This window comes from Engraulis encrasicolus, chromosome 7, assembly GCF_034702125.1.
Source record: "Engraulis encrasicolus isolate BLACKSEA-1 chromosome 7, IST_EnEncr_1.0, whole genome shotgun sequence".
Taxonomy (NCBI): domain Eukaryota; kingdom Metazoa; phylum Chordata; class Actinopteri; order Clupeiformes; family Engraulidae; genus Engraulis; species Engraulis encrasicolus.
In genome coordinates, this window is record NC_085863.1 from 46,551,813 (window position 1) to 46,568,956 (window position 17,144).

General features: G+C 43.7%; 2 protein-coding genes across 4 annotated transcripts in view; one reads left to right on the forward strand and one right to left on the reverse strand.

Annotated features, from left to right (window-relative positions):
- Positions 1-13: 13 nt before the first annotated feature.
- The window catches only part of LOC134452992 (CAAX prenyl protease 2), a 53,480-nt gene continuing 36,349 nt past the window's right edge, over positions 14-17,144 (reverse strand). For both annotated transcript variants that reach the window (XM_063203725.1, XM_063203724.1), the window contains 7 exons: positions 5,584-5,686; positions 5,219-5,302; positions 4,974-5,052; positions 4,693-4,860; positions 3,138-3,209; positions 2,911-2,973; positions 14-1,142 (listed from right to left, as the gene is read on the reverse strand). In XM_063203725.1, the coding sequence (XP_063059795.1) occupies positions 919-1,142; positions 2,911-2,973; positions 3,138-3,209; positions 4,693-4,860; positions 4,974-5,052; positions 5,219-5,302; positions 5,584-5,686 (793 nt within the window). In that variant the 3' untranslated portion in view covers positions 14-918. The remainder of the gene's footprint in view (positions 1,143-2,910; positions 2,974-3,137; positions 3,210-4,692; positions 4,861-4,973; positions 5,053-5,218; positions 5,303-5,583; positions 5,687-17,144) is intronic.
- Positions 8,972-17,070, forward strand: adssl (adenylosuccinate synthase, like). 2 transcript variants are annotated; one of them, XM_063203720.1, is made up of 14 exons: positions 8,972-9,319; positions 10,117-10,219; positions 10,944-11,012; positions 11,149-11,199; positions 11,424-11,490; positions 11,978-12,085; positions 12,234-12,315; positions 12,484-12,610; positions 13,266-13,420; positions 13,623-13,747; positions 13,861-13,958; positions 14,537-14,686; positions 15,275-15,359; positions 16,299-17,070. In XM_063203720.1, the coding sequence occupies exons 1-13, from the start codon at positions 9,098-9,100 to the stop codon at positions 15,325-15,327; spliced, it is 1,410 nt and encodes a 469-aa protein (XP_063059790.1). In that variant the 5' UTR covers positions 8,972-9,097; the 3' UTR covers positions 15,328-15,359; positions 16,299-17,070. The 2 variants fall into 2 exon arrangements, with proteins under 2 accessions (XP_063059790.1, XP_063059789.1); XM_063203719.1 differs by having other exon boundaries at positions 15,275-17,070.

Consider the following 17,144-nt stretch of genomic DNA (forward strand, 5'->3'; position numbering starts at 1 on the left):
CGCCATGCCGGAATATAAAAAAACAAACATTTTATTTTGAAATACACATCTGGATTCACAATAACCATTACCTCAGATTAATGGTTCCCTGACAGCAAAAGTATGTTGTGTGGAGGACACAAAGAACAGTACACCTGTTGCCAACTAGATGGGTAAACATACGTAGTTATGAGGTATCAGGTTTCTTGAAAAAGAAACATGTAGGTAAGTTGGATTCATTACTTTGATTACATTTCGAAAATTGAATTACAGTTGCATAGGTTACTAAACTGCATGCATCTCTTGACTCTTTCAGATGGAAGGTGGAAAGTGAAAAGTCTGTTTGCTCAACAAAGAGCGAAAAAAATATCTGTGACTGACTGCAGATAACTTGGTCAGATTGGTTTCTGCTCCTCCCCCTCCCCCACCCCCACTGCATTACATCATGAATAACGACTCAATGGCAAAACCATCAGTCCACTCCAAATTATTGACTGTCCCGTGCTCTGCAGGGGATGGGGGGTTGGATGGGCCGACCGGCAGCCAGGTCAGGTCACATTCCCCCATCCTAGGGACCCAGTCACGCTATGGGGCATCTATAGGTCACGCCATCTACTTCCTGACCTTGGGGCCTTCAGTCGCAAAAAAATGGAATGGAAATGAACAGGGCAAGTCATGGTGGATTGGTGGTGCATACGTATGTGGATCTTAAAGATTTGGATTGCCGTTGTAAGACCTTTTTCTCATAGCTGCGCGACACTAGCTGCGCACAACTCAACCTCTGATTGTTGGAAACCGCTGTCGGTCAAAAAATTAGCTCACATGGTTGGCTGTCAGTGTCTTGTCCCTCCTCACAACATTGTGTTTATACGTAAACACGGTGAACCCATGTATGAGGCGACAGGAAGGGGTGGAGACTTTGGTACTGGGAGAGGCTGGTCAGCAGCAGGTGGTGCGTGGATGGAGAGATAGGCTGCAGATGGAGGCCTTGCCGTAGAGGAAGGGGTCCATGAGGGGCAGGAGGAACAGCAGGAACAGCGCCACCCCCAGCAGGTAGCTGAGCAGCAGCACGGCCCTCTGGGGGTGCGCCAAGGCCCGCCCGAACTCCGGGAAGCCCACCGAGTTGCAGAAGGAGTGGCACAGCACAGGAGCCAGCAGGTGACCTGACGAGAGACCAGGGTACGCTGTAGACATGAAAGGCTCTTTTCCACTGCCGTTTTTCTGGTAGGCCTACAGCTCGACACAGAGCGACTCGGCCGCCACTTTTTGCTCATCGAATAGGCACGACACAGTTCAATCGTAAAGCAAAAAGTAGCAGCCGAGTCTTGCGGTGTCGAGCTGTAGGCCTACCAGAAAACCGGCTGTGGAAAAGACGCATAAAGTTCCCTTAGGAACGGTCAAGTTTGTTACAATAGAGGAACACCTAATTACATTGCATTTCATTACATTACATTACACTTAGCCAACACGTCTATCCAAAGCGACTTATGTCGTGTGCAGACCAAGAGCGAATGGAGCGAACGGAGCAAACGAAGCGACGGAAGTCATTATTTCTCTATGGAGGGCACGCGACCAGCGCTACCAAAGTGAATTCGCCAGGAGCAAAGCGAACTGAGCGACCAAAGCGAATTTTAACGATTAAAAGTCATCTTATCTTATGGTAATGAGCTATGACGCGGTTCGGCGAAAACCAATTGGAACGTTCATATCTCCGAATGTCCCAGGCTGTCAAGCCAGAGCCGTTATGTGATTAGCTAAATCAAACATGTCAATGCTGCGTCTGGAGCGAATACAGTGAATTCAAGGCGAAACTTCTTCTGCTACCAGTGGTGTACAAAGTAAAAGTAAAAGTACTTTTGCGGTGTAATTACAACACAGAGCACATTATATTACATAGCTGTTACATTGTTTACTCCATTTTACCTACCTATTGAGATAGACTTTGAAAAACAATAAAAGGACCCACCACAAACTCAACCCAAACTGTACAGAATCAGCTTATTGTAAGACAAGTACATTGGTCTACTTTTTCCTCAGATAAGTTACCTGTGTTGGAAAGAAAATGTGTTTCTTTTTTTAACGTTTATTTTACTTTGTCCACCACTGCCTGCTACCCACGCTACCAAGCAGCGTAGTTCGCTCTTGGTCTGGACACGGCATTACAGTTACTGTATGTTCAGTACAGGATATTGGTTTTGGTCCCTGGAGCAATGTGGGATTATGTGACCTGCTCAAGGGCACCTCAGCCATGTAGTGAGGTAGGGAGTCGAAGGGTGGGATTCGAACCAGCAACCCTCTGATCTAAAGCCCATCTCCTTAACCACTGGGCCATGGCTAATCGTTCTCTGGAGTCTAGAAGTTCTCTAATGAACCTAAAGTTCTGGGAAGACCACCAAAGTTCCTCAGAGAAGCTTTAGGGGTTCCACCCCAGTGCCAAACTGAAGGTTCCTCAAAGGTTCTTCGGTTCTTTGAAGAACCTTCAAAAAACATTGTCGTTTTTCTCCCTTGAAATGTTTTATCACATAGGGTCCTAGGATTCTCTCACAGTAGCAAACTCAAGGTTCTTTCGGGAAGTTTGTTTTATTTTTTTACTGTGTGCATGTGCGTGTGCATGTGCGTGTGTGTGTGTGTGGGCGTGTGCGTGCCTGTGTGTGTGTGTGTGTGTGTGCATAGCACAGTAGTTGCATAGCACAGTAAAGGTACAGTTGAGTTGCATTCCTCCAGTATCAGCAGCAGTGGTATTTACTGTAGGTATCCATCTAATCTTATCTCCTCTGTAGATGTTAAACGCTGCCTTCTAAAAACACTCTGATAAATGGTCTATGATCCCGCTATCTCAACCATACTATGTCTCTTTCTCACATAAACACACAGACACACACAGACACACACACACACACGTAAATGCACACACACAAACACAGTACATACCTGTGCGTATAAATAGGAAGGCCGAGTAGACTCCGAAGACATATGTGTACGCAAACTGAAACACTGAGGTGAAAGGTGAAACAAATAGTGTCAAATAACATTGGCCAAGATGTCAGAAAAGAACCATATAGAGACAGTTACATTCGTCAGCTGGAAGGCATACATTTTAAAACTTTCACTAGATGGAAAAGCGGCTGCACATGGTGGTTAAGCAAATAGCTGCTCACCTGCTGTGGCCAAGATGTCAAAAAGTGTGTCCTCCCCCGCACCGATCCTTTCAGAGATATGGTGGAAATGGGCTGCAATGATTTAAGATTCAAGATACAAGATTCAAGATTCAAAAAGCTTGTCTAATATGTTAAAGACATGTGCCATATTAGAAATGTGTCTTTTGATTGAATGGTGTGTGTGTGTGTGTGTGTGTGTGTGTGTGTGTGTGTGTGTGTGTGTGTGTGTGTGTGTGTGTGTGTGTGTGTGTGTGTGTGTGTGTGTGAGAGAGAGAGAGAGAGAGAGTGTGTGAGAGTGTGAGAGAGAGAGAGAGAGAGAGAGAGAGAGAGAGAGAGAGAGAGAGAGAGAGAGAGAGAGAGAGAGAGAGAGAAGAGCGAGAGAGAAAAGAACACACAATGTCAGTCACACACATTGCCACAGTGACACATGATGGAAAGAAATGGACAGAAAAATTAATGGCGACTGTGGACCCTAGCGTGTTCAGTGTAGTGGATAATGTTCTGGTGGTTTGCTGCTTTGCATAAACATGCTAGGCCTGCAGATTCCTCAGGGATAAATACAGAGCAGACGCACAGAAAATGGAACAGATGCGCCCCCTTCAGTCAAAAAAGGGTTACTGCCATGCCAGCAATCTCAGTAATTCACTTAACGGATGAATTATTAAAATCTACCGAAGTATCATAAAGCCTACAACTCTTTAGAATGTCCCTCAATGCATATTGAGATATATTTAAGGCTATATAATGTGTAATTATGTGTATATGTGATGGAGGTCATCTTGCACCTGTTCGTCCCTCTCGGGGATCGAGCCTGCGACCTCGTCAACTACAGCGGTCCGGCAATGGGAGACACAGTACGATACCGCTGGACCAAGAGACCAGTCTCGCAGTCCGACGGCATCGACACTGTATGAGGCTTTGGGAGGGAGGTTTACTAACATTCCACGTCAACTCTGCTAGTTAGTCTCCGTTACACTCTCCCCCTTCACATTTACATGCATGGTATGGGTCTTTATCTCTTAAGCGTGGTTGCTGAAACTGGGGTGAGGTAGAAACATAGTAGTTCCCGATTTTTTTTTCTTTTCAGATGGTAGAAAGCCTTATCATAAGAATGCCAATAATGGTTTTCATTTTTAATGTAATGTCTTTTGGTTAATTACCCTTCTATAAACCCATACATACAGGGTGTGTTTTGTCAACAAAAAAAGAAGGGAGGTGGGCCTACATTTCAGATTTTGAGAAATATCACTACATTAAACAAACAAACAAAAAATCCGGTTGAAGTATCCTGTTGGGGGGGAGGTCCTTCCCACACTGCCAGACATTCAGTATACAGACAGTATACCAGTGGCGGAACAATTGCACACAGGGCTCCAGGGCAAAACACTGATAGCCCCCGTACAGTCTGCCAAGGGCATAATAGGGGCCCCACCACTAATACAGGAGGGCCCTATATATGCTTGCCCCCCTATAGCTCCGCCACTGCAGTATACACACTGGACACAATGTACACATGCACACATACTACATACATAGGCCTACTGTTCATACATACCCACGCCAAAAAACAGTGGGCAAGTAAAGATGGCTGCCGTGGGTCCATTGCAGGGTACGAGCACGGGGAGCATGCAGGCACGGAACACCAGCTCCTCCGTCAGAGGCGCCACCACATGGTTTCGCATCCATTTCAAGTCTCCCACACACTGCCTTAAGTAATCCCGATCTGTGGATAATATTCAACAAAATCAAAAACACAGTCAAAATGGGCAAGGCATCACAAAACACAAATAACATTCAGATACAGGAAAATGTGCAAGGCAAATCTGTGACACTCACTAAATTTAAATCTAATTTCAAGAAGAACTCCTTTTGGGCTGTCCACTGCCAGCTGGACTAGAGGACCAAGAAACAGCATCTGCAAGGCATAAAAGAGGATCACGAAGACATAAAAGAGGATCACGAAGAAACATAACTTGCGTTCCACACAATCTGGCGTCCTGCTGAAGCATAACAAAGGATCAATATTTTCCTGAATATGCACATCAGTGAAATGCCGTGGGAAAAATATATTTCAACTGTACCATAGTGAGAAACAATGGCATTATGCCCGCAGTCACAATTCCCTCCAGCCGAATTCCCAGTAGTTCCATGAAAGACACACCTAACTGAGAAAAAAGGGAAAAGGGAGAAATACTTCTGTTTGCACCAATTTCGTTCAAATTTTACTTCTAATTGAAGATGAACAGAAGTGTATGTTTTGGTAAATTCTGTACAATTTAACGCAGAATGTAAGACGCTAATTATTTTTTATTATCTTGTTTAGTCAGACAATTGAGTACAATCAAATGCTATTTAAGTAGATTTTGATTGACTGATTGGTTGATTATTAATTAATTCATTAATTGATTGATTGATGCCATGTTAGCCATTAGTGGGCAAGGGTTACCGGAATCTTCATCCATTCTGTCCATCCCCACACGACAAACGGTGCTGTGATGGAGACCAGGAGTACGCTGGTGAAGCGCTGCTGTATTACCCTGGGGTGATCTCTGAGGAGAAAAACAACAACAAAAACAACAAACCTGATTGTCAGCGCCTATGAACAGGCAAAACAATCCACAACATCTAGGCTTACACATTATTATCATTTGTAATTATGTGTGGTTAGGAATAACACTGAGTCCAATTTCTAAAAATATAAATGCCAGATCAACTCCCTAGTATTGAGCTTCTGATACATTGGGATTTCAGGATGCTTGTATCCAGAATTTAAATGTATCAATGCAACCCAGTCGAAGCTCAGCTCAGTCTGCTTTATTATTTACAGTAATACAAGTCAGATATTGACCACTGTGAGTAAAGATACACCTCCCCAAGCCTCCTCATACATAGTTTTGTATATGTTACGGCCACTACCATAAGATCAAGCTTCAGAAAGTTAATAGGCGAGTAAAGCACAGACAACAACAGATAACAACACTATGTGTGACTCGAGGACAGTCAGTGCATTTCGTGACCTCTGACCTCTACTGTAGGTAGGTGTGTGACAAACGGCTACAGAAAGTTCAGGTGTTGCCATCTGCTACCTGGGTAAGGTGCTCCGCCAAACATACAAACTCCCCACGTAAGAGCAAGCGAGCAGAAGGCAGCACAAGACACCAGCCAAGCAAGTGTCTGGAGTCCCCGCGTTGCCATGATCAATCCACACGTCCTCAGATGAAACCATCCGGGAAAAGCGGCTCTATGTTTTGGTATCCAACGGTACAAGGAGGTGCTCTGTTATGGCCCTCACTCCTGCATTAATGGGCTAACAGGCTAACGGGGCTTTCTGGGATTAGTTCCCATGGTGACGTGTGGTGGTGCAGGCTTACTTGAGGCGCTGTCTGTTGCATCCCTGACACCTCTCAACCGCATACAGCAGGTGCAAGTAGGTTACTAGGCTGGACTTAGGATCACACTTGCACGCTCAAAGCCTTGATGGTGAGAATCACATAACGTTACTGACTGATTAATCCAGACCCATCCCCCTGTAGTAACCAATAGCAGGGCAAAAATGTCTGTATTATCTGGGCAGTGATGCCAGTATGGTTTGACTCATCCAGGGAAGTTGACAGGGGTGGACAAAGGGGCCCATTGTCCCGGGCCAAGGGAGAGAGGCGGCCCAGAATTGGGTCCTCGTTACACAGTATGTATTGGGTGGGCGGGTCCTTTCAAATGACTTTGTCCCAGGGCCCAGCCAAAGCTGCCAACGACCCTGCTCACAGCACAGCGCAGCATTGAAACATTATTATTAGTCTTTGCAAAAGTGGACTAGCCTGATTAATTGAGGTCACTAGGCTGGTTGTATTCAGGCACAGAAATGAGATAATCACACTAAAATGACACATCTCTAAAGGTGTCCTCTAGCTGAACAAATGTTGCAAAATTTCACATGATCACACGATTTTCAAAAGTTCTAGCATATGATTTTCAAAAGCTCATATTTTTTTTTACTATCAGTCCTGTGGGTTATTGTGGGACAGAGTAATACTGCAGGTTTGATTGCTTTCATGTTAGCCCTGCCTTACTACACACTATCTCTATCTTTTATCAGCACTGCATTGTCCCAGATAAAGGGACATTTTCCTAGCGGATATCCGTATCAGGTCAAACTGTCCATTTTTTTCTTGACCTATTTTGATTCCACTGAGAATATGGCTATTGTTGCACTGTATGTACCTTACGTGCCGCCATCAAATCTCTGACCTAAAAAAAAGCTGCCACTTCATACGTACATCTGTTTCCCTTAAACGGGTCCTTCCAGCTCACTGAAACAGACCAAAGATAGGGCCAGAAAGGGCTTTCAGATGACTTTCAGATGACCAGGGCCAAGCCAAAGCTGTCATCTGGGCTGGTTGTACTTCAAGGCCGCTTGCTGTCCACCTTGAATTCTCACCAGGCCTGGTATTCTGTTATAGGGACGCAGGGGCGGTTCTAAGGGGTGGCAGGGGGTGGCATTTACCCCCCCAGAAATATGATTTGCCACCCCAATTAAGAGCCCTGATTGTGACCAATAGCCTTAATGCTGGACATCATTTCAGACATAGAACTTAAGGTTGCAGGGTTTAAGGGATTCACTGTATCACATAAGTGTGTGTGTCGATTATATCGCGTTTATCATTTTCCCTTAGTGTAGGAGCATGCGCCCCTGAAATACATTTCGCCACCTCTTTGCCACCCCAAGAATAAATGTCTGGAACCTCCCCTGTAGGGACGGAGTATGACTCCATAGCCCCCTGGGCCCGACAACAAGAAAGGACCCCCTTCCATGGAATCACAAGGTTCCAAAAGATTTGGAGGTCTCGCAAGGATGTTAGCCTTTGTTGTTGGGGATTGGGGGATTTCTTCCCCCAAGAAAATGTGAAAATGTGTTCAGTAAAAGTGCAAATTTAACACAATATGAAAACATAAATATAGATAAAAAATGAAGTGAGGTTTTCTTGTACCACAGAGGCTTGGGCTTCAGTACTTCCTTGAATCTTGGGCCCCTGGGCCTGGGTCCGGTAGGCCCGTGCAGTAATCCGTCCTTCTACAGGCCATTTCCTGATGGGCCTGGGCAGTTGGCCAGTTCACTTAGGCCTACATACATGAATAATAATTCACCGTGTATGTCTATGACTTCAATAACTTACCTCTATCTAAGGCTAGGTAAATTATGTATTTATGTATTTCTGTTTTATAAGCCTACATTTTTGTAGCCTATAACAGCAGGCGACGAGTGGGTAAAGCCACCCAGATGAGTTACTGCAATGCTTCAACATTGATCAGGAGAAAATATTTGTAATATTTTAAGACTACCATGGGACGTTTTGTTGCTTACCGTGCACATTGTAATGTAATGTTTTCATACATAAACACATGAGAATTTCATGTGAAACTGAAGCCAAGCCTCGGCTTTAATTTTGAAGGCAGAAAAAAAAGGGGGGGGGGGGCAGTGCCCGTGCAAACGCGGGAACTGTATTGTCAGTCTCCTTGATACATTATAGGCGGCCTATTGCCCATGTTTTTCACAATCGTATGCAAAATCTGCAAATAATTTGCTTTAATACAGGACATTTATATGTATGTCAGTTTAAGGGATTTAATTTCTGCATTTCTGCATTATACTTTGAAAGCCCATACGTGCATGAATGCATGGATGTGTTTCATCCATTGACAGTAAATATTACTATTTACTCTCAATGGTTTCATCATGTATTATAAATAGGCTACAGTGTATCACATCACCACGCAAAACTTTGCCGCGAAAAGCATTCTGAGCGTAATGTGCGCATGATGACGTTAGAGTACAGGGATGGTGTGATTGGTTGATATCCCATGCGCGCATGTCCTTTTTTCTCACTGAGCACCATTGTTGGCGCTAGATTTTACGCTGCTGCAGCAGCACGTTGTCGGGGAAATAGCACACACACTCGAGCAGCATGGCAGCGGACAATGGTATGTCAAATGGCCAGGAAACGGCCCCGCTAAATGGGGAACCAGCCATGAAGCGACCCCGCGAAAGTGAGTTGGAATCTTTACGGACTCCTCGCGAGCCAAAGAACAGAGTGACTGTCGTTCTCGGGGCTCAGTGGGGAGACGAGGGAAAGGGAAAAGTGGTTGACCTCCTAGCGATGGACGCCGATATCGTATGCAGGTGCCAGGTAAGAACTCCATGCTATGGCTAACAAGAGGCGCGTTAGCTAGATTGATTCGGCAACAACATTGGCGCTTATCAAATTATTACACTTGCATGTTACCAGATAAAGAACAGCAATGTTAGATTTTTCTAGCATCACTGCAGTGTATAGTTGGCGCTCAAAACCAGGTGCGTTGGTGAAGTGTCAGCGATTCAAGACCAGCTAACGCTAGCGTGTTCTCAAAAGTAACGGGGGTCAGGCATGGCCATCAGCAGGCCCCTGGCACGATGCACATGGATACAGAGCATTGTTGTCCACGAGGTGAAACGGGTCGGTATATACACTGATGCAGCTTTGTGAATATGATCGTATTTGGTTCATGGATGTGTGAGGGAATCTGTTAGCGAAGGGGCATCTCCTAGTCATAGCCACCATAACAGATGCTTCAGAGGAGAAGCGTGATCATACGCCGCGGGAGTAGAGCTAGGTCAGAGAACTGCAGCACTGCGGTCTCAACTCGAAATGGGAACAAACGCAGTCCTGATTTCGCTTCGTCAAAACCCACGCGGTTGGCTGAATAGATATCGGCATCTTGCTAGCACTACAAACTAAAACACTGGGTAAACAAATAACAGCTGTCAGTGATGTTGTATCCAGGTCAAGCTTCAACCTTTGAGTGTAGTGAGGGATTGAAGCAGTTCTATGACGACTCCTGTTCAGGACATTTTGTACAGATTTAAGTCATTCTGGAAAGAAATGCGGAAGTATTATTTGCCTAGATTGGAGTTCTTATGCTGTCTTCTCTGTCTTCCTCCCCCCAGGGAGGAAATAACGCGGGACATACAGTGGTGGTGGATTCAGTGGAGTACGACTTCCACCTGTTGCCCAGCGGCGTGCTGAACAAGAAAGCGATGTCCTTTATTGGTATGTCCCATGACTTTTCCTCCTAATAGGCCTACTGGCATGTCAAATAACCGTGGTCTGCAAACTATCCGAAAAAGCTACTGTCTCTTCAATCACTCTTGCGTCTTTAAAATCGTATGGTGTCATGTCCATACCCTGGTAGACTGGCTTTCTTTTAATCCAGAGAGAAATGTCAGTCATTATCTCGACTCTCCCCATATCTGATTTCTCTTGTTTGATCTAATTTTGTGACCTCTAATGTGTAAGCCTTCCTTTCTGAGCGTGCGTCTTTACTCTGTGTCAAAATTACATCGATGTTGAATAAATATGCGACAATCACTCACTTAAAATACAACGAGAAGCACACAGAAATATGATCCTGCATCTACATTTCTGCATTACCTGACAAACAGCATTTGGAGCAGTTGCTTTGAATTGTGAATTGTTTTACTGGCTGACAACCGCTCTCTGTAAAATGCACAAGTCTTGGTCAGACTTCAGAAGGCACACCCTTGCACAACAGACAAAGGCGGCAGATAACAGATATAACAGATAGGATGCCCACGGGTGCGTGGCATCACCCGTGTGTCAGTGAGCACCCCCTCTGTGCCAACTGTGGCATGGATGCCTGGCATTGGCAGTGCCAACCCCTTTGGCGTGCAGTGTCCAGAGTAACAGAAGAAGGCTAGCAATCTCACTGTGTCTTTCTCCAGTGCGTGTCATTAACCACCTCTTTTCCTCCCAGGTAACGGAGTCGTGATTCACCTGCCGGGATTGTTTGACGAGGCTGAGAAAAACCTAAAAAAGGGAAAAGGTAAGTTGTAAGGTAGAATGTTTTGTGCGAAAATGGAAGTATCCTCATCCCCTAATTGCTTGATGAATATGGATAAGTCATCCAAATGAACCAACACCAGAAATGGAGGAATACAATGTTTTCTTTTCTCTTGCAGGACTGGAGGGCTGGCAGGAGAGGCTGAAGATTTCTGACCGTGCACACCTTGGTAGGCGTCCTTTAGTACTTCCACATATACAGGGTGTTTTATCCTAATATGGTGTGACTGTGTTGCTGGTGGGGGACAGGGTTATTCAGTCATTTCACAGTCAACGTGTTTTTGTTTTTTCCCAAAGTGAGTGTTTGTGTATGCATGCACGTCATAATCGCACTGTACACTCCTCTGGTGGAGATAGCAGAGGTCATTTCCCTTTTTATCTTTTCTGTTGACAGTGTTTAACTTCCACCAAGCCGTGGACGGCGCACAGGAGCTGCAAAGAACACTGCAGGCTGGGAAGAAGTGAGTTTATATGAGCAATTCTACAATGAACTGTGGGTTGTCTTGTGAAGAATGAAAAAAACACAAGATCTGTGGCATTAGTACAGCAAAGTCAACTTCATAGACATGTCATTTTCTTGTGTATTATGTTTGAAGATTATATCGGTCTCTTTGTAAACATAAACATGGTCTTTGTAAACAAAAGTGTGGTCTCTTGTAAACAAAAACATTTTGGTACAACTTGGGTTGAGGGCTTGTGTGGCTTGTTACATGTTGTTGTGTTTTGAAAAGCAATGTTTACTGTTCTTTGGGGGGTCACTACTTTGCTGTCATTAGATATATTTTAAATGCACTAAATAAACTAAGTTTTTGACAGTTCTTTTTATTGTTATACAAGTTGCCTGTACAACAACATTCAATTTTGCCTTTTCCTGGCGATGTCAAAACGTATTGTTGAGTCATTCAATGTTATCCATCATGTCTGTCCACTGTGTTTTTTTTCTCATAGTTTGGGCACGACGAAAAAAGGCATTGGTCCAGCATACTCCTCCAAGGCTGCCCGCAATGGACTCAGAGTTTGCGACTTGGTGTCTGACTTTGCTGTCTTTGAGGAGAAGTGAGTATGATTATTTAAAAACCACCTGTCCTTCACTCTGGATTTTCATTTGTAGACATGACTCTTTGTTTTATTAAATTAGAACTCCTAGTGTGTGCTGGGTGATTAAGGATTTCGCGAATTTATAGATTGACTTTGTGTTTTGCAGATTTCGTGTGCTGGCTGAACACTTTCAGGCAATGTATCCTAACCTCAACATTGATGTGGATGCTGAGCTGGACCAGCTTAAGGTGAGTTACCGCTAGTGGTTTGAAGATGCGCTTGAAAAATGTCATGTGTCTTCCATTTGTGTCCAGTTTCAAGTCTTTAGTTTAGACTCTTTTCATCATGCATCAAAACATCAGGTTTTTTAATAGAATCTACCGAAGCGTTGCTTAGCGTTATGTGTTCCCTCTCAGGACTATGCTGAGAAGTTGCGGCCCTTGGTGACTGACGGAGTGTACTTCATGCACAAAGCCTTAACCGGAGTCAGCAAGAAGATCCTCGTAGAGGGAGCAAATGCAGCACTCTTGGATATTGATTTCGGTGGGTGTGTTTTTTTTTCTTTCCCCCAGACCAAGTCTTTTCCTTGGTCTGTTTTGTAATAACTTTGTCCTTACTCTAATGCAGGGTTTCCCAAACTGGGGTGCGTGGCCTGCCATTAGGGAGTGCGCAAGCTGAATAGAGCAAGGGTGGATATGCGTGTTTTATATCTAGCATTAATGAATATTAATTTGTTTTTTTATTTTTATGGTGAATTGTATGCTGGAAGGGTCCATCTGAAGTGCAGTTTAACTCCTTGACTATTGAAAAAGTGGATTCCCCAAAACGATACAATGCATAATGTGCAGTGAATGCGCAGTAAATCCATACTTGCGTGGCTATCAGCACACCGTAAATTCGCTTGGAGGGTGCGCGAAACCACATTGAAATGTACAAGGGGATTCGCAGGGAAAAAAGGTTTGGGAACCACTGCTCTAATGCATGAACATGATGGCTTACACATTGCTATAACCAGCTAGTAGCTGTTTTAAGGAAATGCAGCGTTTGTTAGGGTGTTGATTTGTGTTCTGCCCTGTCTTTCCCATCCCTTTGTTACCACTCGATTGGTTTTGCAACATCTCCTTGTCCTTCTTTGCTTTCCACAACTTGCTTTGTGTTTTAACCTGATGTTACATTGTCTTCTGTCTTTCCCATGAAGGCACCTATCCGTTCGTGACCTCGTCCAACTGCACGGTGGGAGGAGTATGCACAGGCCTGGGAGTGCCTCCATCCCACGTGGGCCGGGTCTATGGCGTAGTGAAGGCCTACACCACCAGAGTGGGAGTGGGTGCTTTCCCCACAGAGCAAGACAACGTACGGCCCCATTTCTTTGTTTTTCTGTAGTTTTTTTTTGGTTCAGCTCTGATGGTAGACTGCATTGGGTAGCCTTTCCTTTCTTTTAGCACCATTGTGTCCGGTCAGCTGCTTATTCTGTGGTTACTGCGATTGCTTACTTTTACTTTTGATTAACAAAAGGTGGCGTAAATAGTGAGTGTTGTGTCGTGTGTGTCTACAGGAGACGGGCAACCTTTTGCAGACGCGGGGCCGCGAGTTTGGTGTGACGACGGGCCGGCGGCGTCGGTGTGGCTGGCTGGACCTGGTGCTGGTCAGATACGCCCACATGATCAATGGATTCACCGCGTAAGTGACCGGGTCCGCCATTTTGCTGGGTTTTAGTGGGCGGATGTCTTGTCTGAGGTTTTCCAACTCCTTTTACTCATGTCAATGATCCATTTCCTCCCGTCTACATGCAGCATTGCACTGACCAAGCTGGACATCCTGGACACGCTGCCCGAGATCAAGATTGGCATCGCCTACACTGTGGATGGAAAAGCCCTTCCCAGCTTCCCTGGTAATGATTTGTTTGTCATTTTTGTTTATTCCCGCTTATTTTCGCTCTTGTCTACAGATCTGTCTGTAACAACTGATTGTATATTGTCCATTTTTGAAGTGTAAAGCCTAGTGTCTATGGCCACGTTTCTGTTGCTGTGACCCACTGGTGGGTCATGACTTTGTGGTTGTGTGGCTTACTTTTATCACCTTTTTATATGGTATATGGTCAAATTGAATCGTAAAGCATGTATAAATTAAATGCTCGTCAAAGGAGTGTGATGAAATGATCTTATGTCCTAACCATAGTGCATAGTGCAAATTGCAGAAATTACCTTCAAAGCTAATTGACTATTGTTGGATTGTTGGGTCTTGTCGTAGCCTACCAGTTTACATGTAATTACTCAATAGAGAAACGTACTAGCCAAATTGTAATGTGCATGTCTACGGCTCCTAAATGTTTTTGTCATGGTGGGCAGCAAGCATGTGTTCACAAATCATCATTTTACCACACAAACACTTAAAAATGGCAGAAAGCGTCATATCATGTATTGTGCCTTTTAGTGTAAAAGCTGAAGTGTGTGTGTGTTGTGTGTACAGCAAACATGGACACTTTGACGCGGGTGTCTGTGCGGTACGAGACGCTGCCGGGCTGGTGCTGCAGCACAGAGGCTGTGCGGAGCTTCGATGAGCTGCCCAAACAGGCGCAGTCCTACATCCGCTTCATCGAGAACTTCCTGCAAGTGCCAGGTAACAGAATGTGCTGCACTGCATGCATCCCATCTTTGGGTTTTCTTTTATGGAGTAGTTTTGGGAAGTGGTTAGTTCTCTTACTCTATTTTGTTCCCCCTGAAAGTATGTTTTTAAAATATCTTCTGATATCTGTTCTGCGTTTTCATTATGCATACCAAGTGCATTTTGCATATGAAATGACATAGTGAGTAGTTATGGACAGTGTTTTTTTTAATACATTTTCTGAAAAGTATACTTTTCTTGATCCTATGTAAAACAGACATGTATACGTTGACTTCTAAATCTGAGTTCATGTGTTGCATTATGCATACTAAGTGTGTTGCACATACTGTGTGCAAGTGACTACATGTGATATGACATGGAAGTATTTTTTGCCCATTCATGAAATATTTAGGGGTTTTGCCCATGTTAACATGCACACCATACATGCGCAAGTTGCTGTAGCACTTTCAGAGAAGCAGCAGCAACACACTTTCTGTTTGGTAACATGTTGAATTTTTACATGCCTTTGAGCTAAAGTGGAAACCAACATGTGATACTAGATATTGTACTAATGCTGTTACTGTTTCTGTCTGTGTTTTGCAGTGAAATGGGTTGGAGTAGGAAAGTCACGCGAAAGCATGATCAAGCTGTTTTAGTCCCGGGAAGGAAGCTCTGTAACCAACCCCAAGTATGTGGGATTCATACGAGTTTCATTTTGTGGATCAATGCAACGATTTATGTAAAATATTGGACTTAGGACCCACCACCTCACTCCATTTTCCTTGAAAAACAGCAAAACATCTGAAACCAGCAGAGAGAGCGAGACCACCATCGGCTTAGTGTGACTGAGCCCTCGTGTATAACCTTTAAAAAAGAAATGGTTCCCCAAACCACCCAAATGCCACTTCACATTCCATAGCAGGTTTTTATTATCATGCAAGTTCTCCAACACGCACGTGCGGAAACAAGAGGATGGATCATGAGCTTGACATGTTCAAATGTGATCAAGCGATTTTGAGGGCATTCTGTTTAAATTTAGGAATTTGAAAGGAGAGTGGCAAGGCCTCTACTATGTGTTTTCCTTTTTTCTTTTTTTCCCTCCACATCACGAGTAATAACATGACTGAGGTTTTGAATTTGTAATTTGGGTTTACTTTTAAAGGTTGGTTATATTAGGAAAAAATCTTTGCAGCATAGCTACAAATATGGTTACACGCATATATACTATATATTTTCATTAGCTGAAGTGTGTAAAACTTAAAAGACTTCAGACTGATTTCATGTGCGTCTGGTTGGTTCCCTGAAAGCCAGTCTTCTTCATCTGTTGCATATTTAGTAGCCAGTGTGAAAGGACGATAGTCAAGGCCAGCAGAGGTTCAAAAGTATATATAAAAAGTTGGATTTATAATTTTTGCAAATCTTGTACATTACTCAAATTGTATGAAACCTATAATGTATAAATAAGATCACTTTACCCTGTGTTCTCTCCAGTGCCCTCCACTTGGGTGAGCAGAGGAAATCTGTTTTTCTTTGTCAATATACGAATGACTTACTAGCAATTGACTAGCACAGGCTAAACGATAGAAATATTTTTGTACTGTCTTCATGTAATGGATGGATATTGCAGGAGTGTTGCAGCCAGCACAAGTTGAAGAGTTGATGGGGAGGAAGCTTGCTGTGGCTAAAGGACTTGTGCCAAGGACCACGAGTCATAGGAATATTTTAACTTTTTAAATTCCAAACGTGACTGAAATCTTCAATTGATAAAAAGCCTTAAATGGGCTTGGAGTTGCGTTAAAGCACAGTAGACTGTGCAGACCATGCACACATAAGGAATTGCTTACTTGATTGTGAAAGCTGCATTTCATTCAGTACCTCAACGGAAATGTTGAAACTTTTTTTCAACATTTTTTTTTTTTGCCCAATGTGATGTGTTACATGTCACCACTTAAGATAAAGCGTAATGTTCACTTGCACTGTAGTCTTAATTGTAAAGCAGTCCTGTTGCTATTCTGAAACGCTGCCTGGTTTGACACATTCCCATAGTAGACCGATTGCTCTTGAAAGGTCTTGTTTTCGTCATAAGAATGTGTTTAAAGACCTTCATGGATCTAATCTGCGATTTGTTTTCTTGGGAACGTTCCAGAACAGTAGCGTCAGCGAGGAACTGTTAACAGCTGCTTGAAGTTGTAGTAGTTGACAAATGTTGAGTGGGGAGAAAAGATCCCTATCCTTTGTGTGCAACATTTTCTTTGAATAGAAAAATTCTGTCTTAATCTGAAATGAGCTGAAACGCCCGTATTGTTCAAGATCACCAAAGCTCACCTGCATTCCTGTGCATATTAAACATTTTGTTTTTATTCATTTTCTCTTTGAGAACAATAAAAATGATTAAGCTGCTTGTTTGTTGTTGACTCGTTTATGTGCGTATTATCTAAACAAAATTCCCATTACAAAGTAAGCCTAGTTAAGG

Excerpts from the sequence above, each read along its gene's own strand:
- adssl (XM_063203719.1), top strand. The coding sequence starts at position 9,098 with ATGGCAGCGGACAATGGTATGTCAAATGGCCAGGAAACGGCCCCGCTA. Across the intron at positions 12,316-12,483 it reads CTGAGCTGGACCAGCTTAAG|GACTATGCTGAGAAGTTGCG; the intron begins GTGAGTTACCGC and ends GTTCCCTCTCAG. Across the intron at positions 13,748-13,860 it reads ATGATCAATGGATTCACCGC|CATTGCACTGACCAAGCTGG; the intron begins GTAAGTGACCGG and ends GTCTACATGCAG.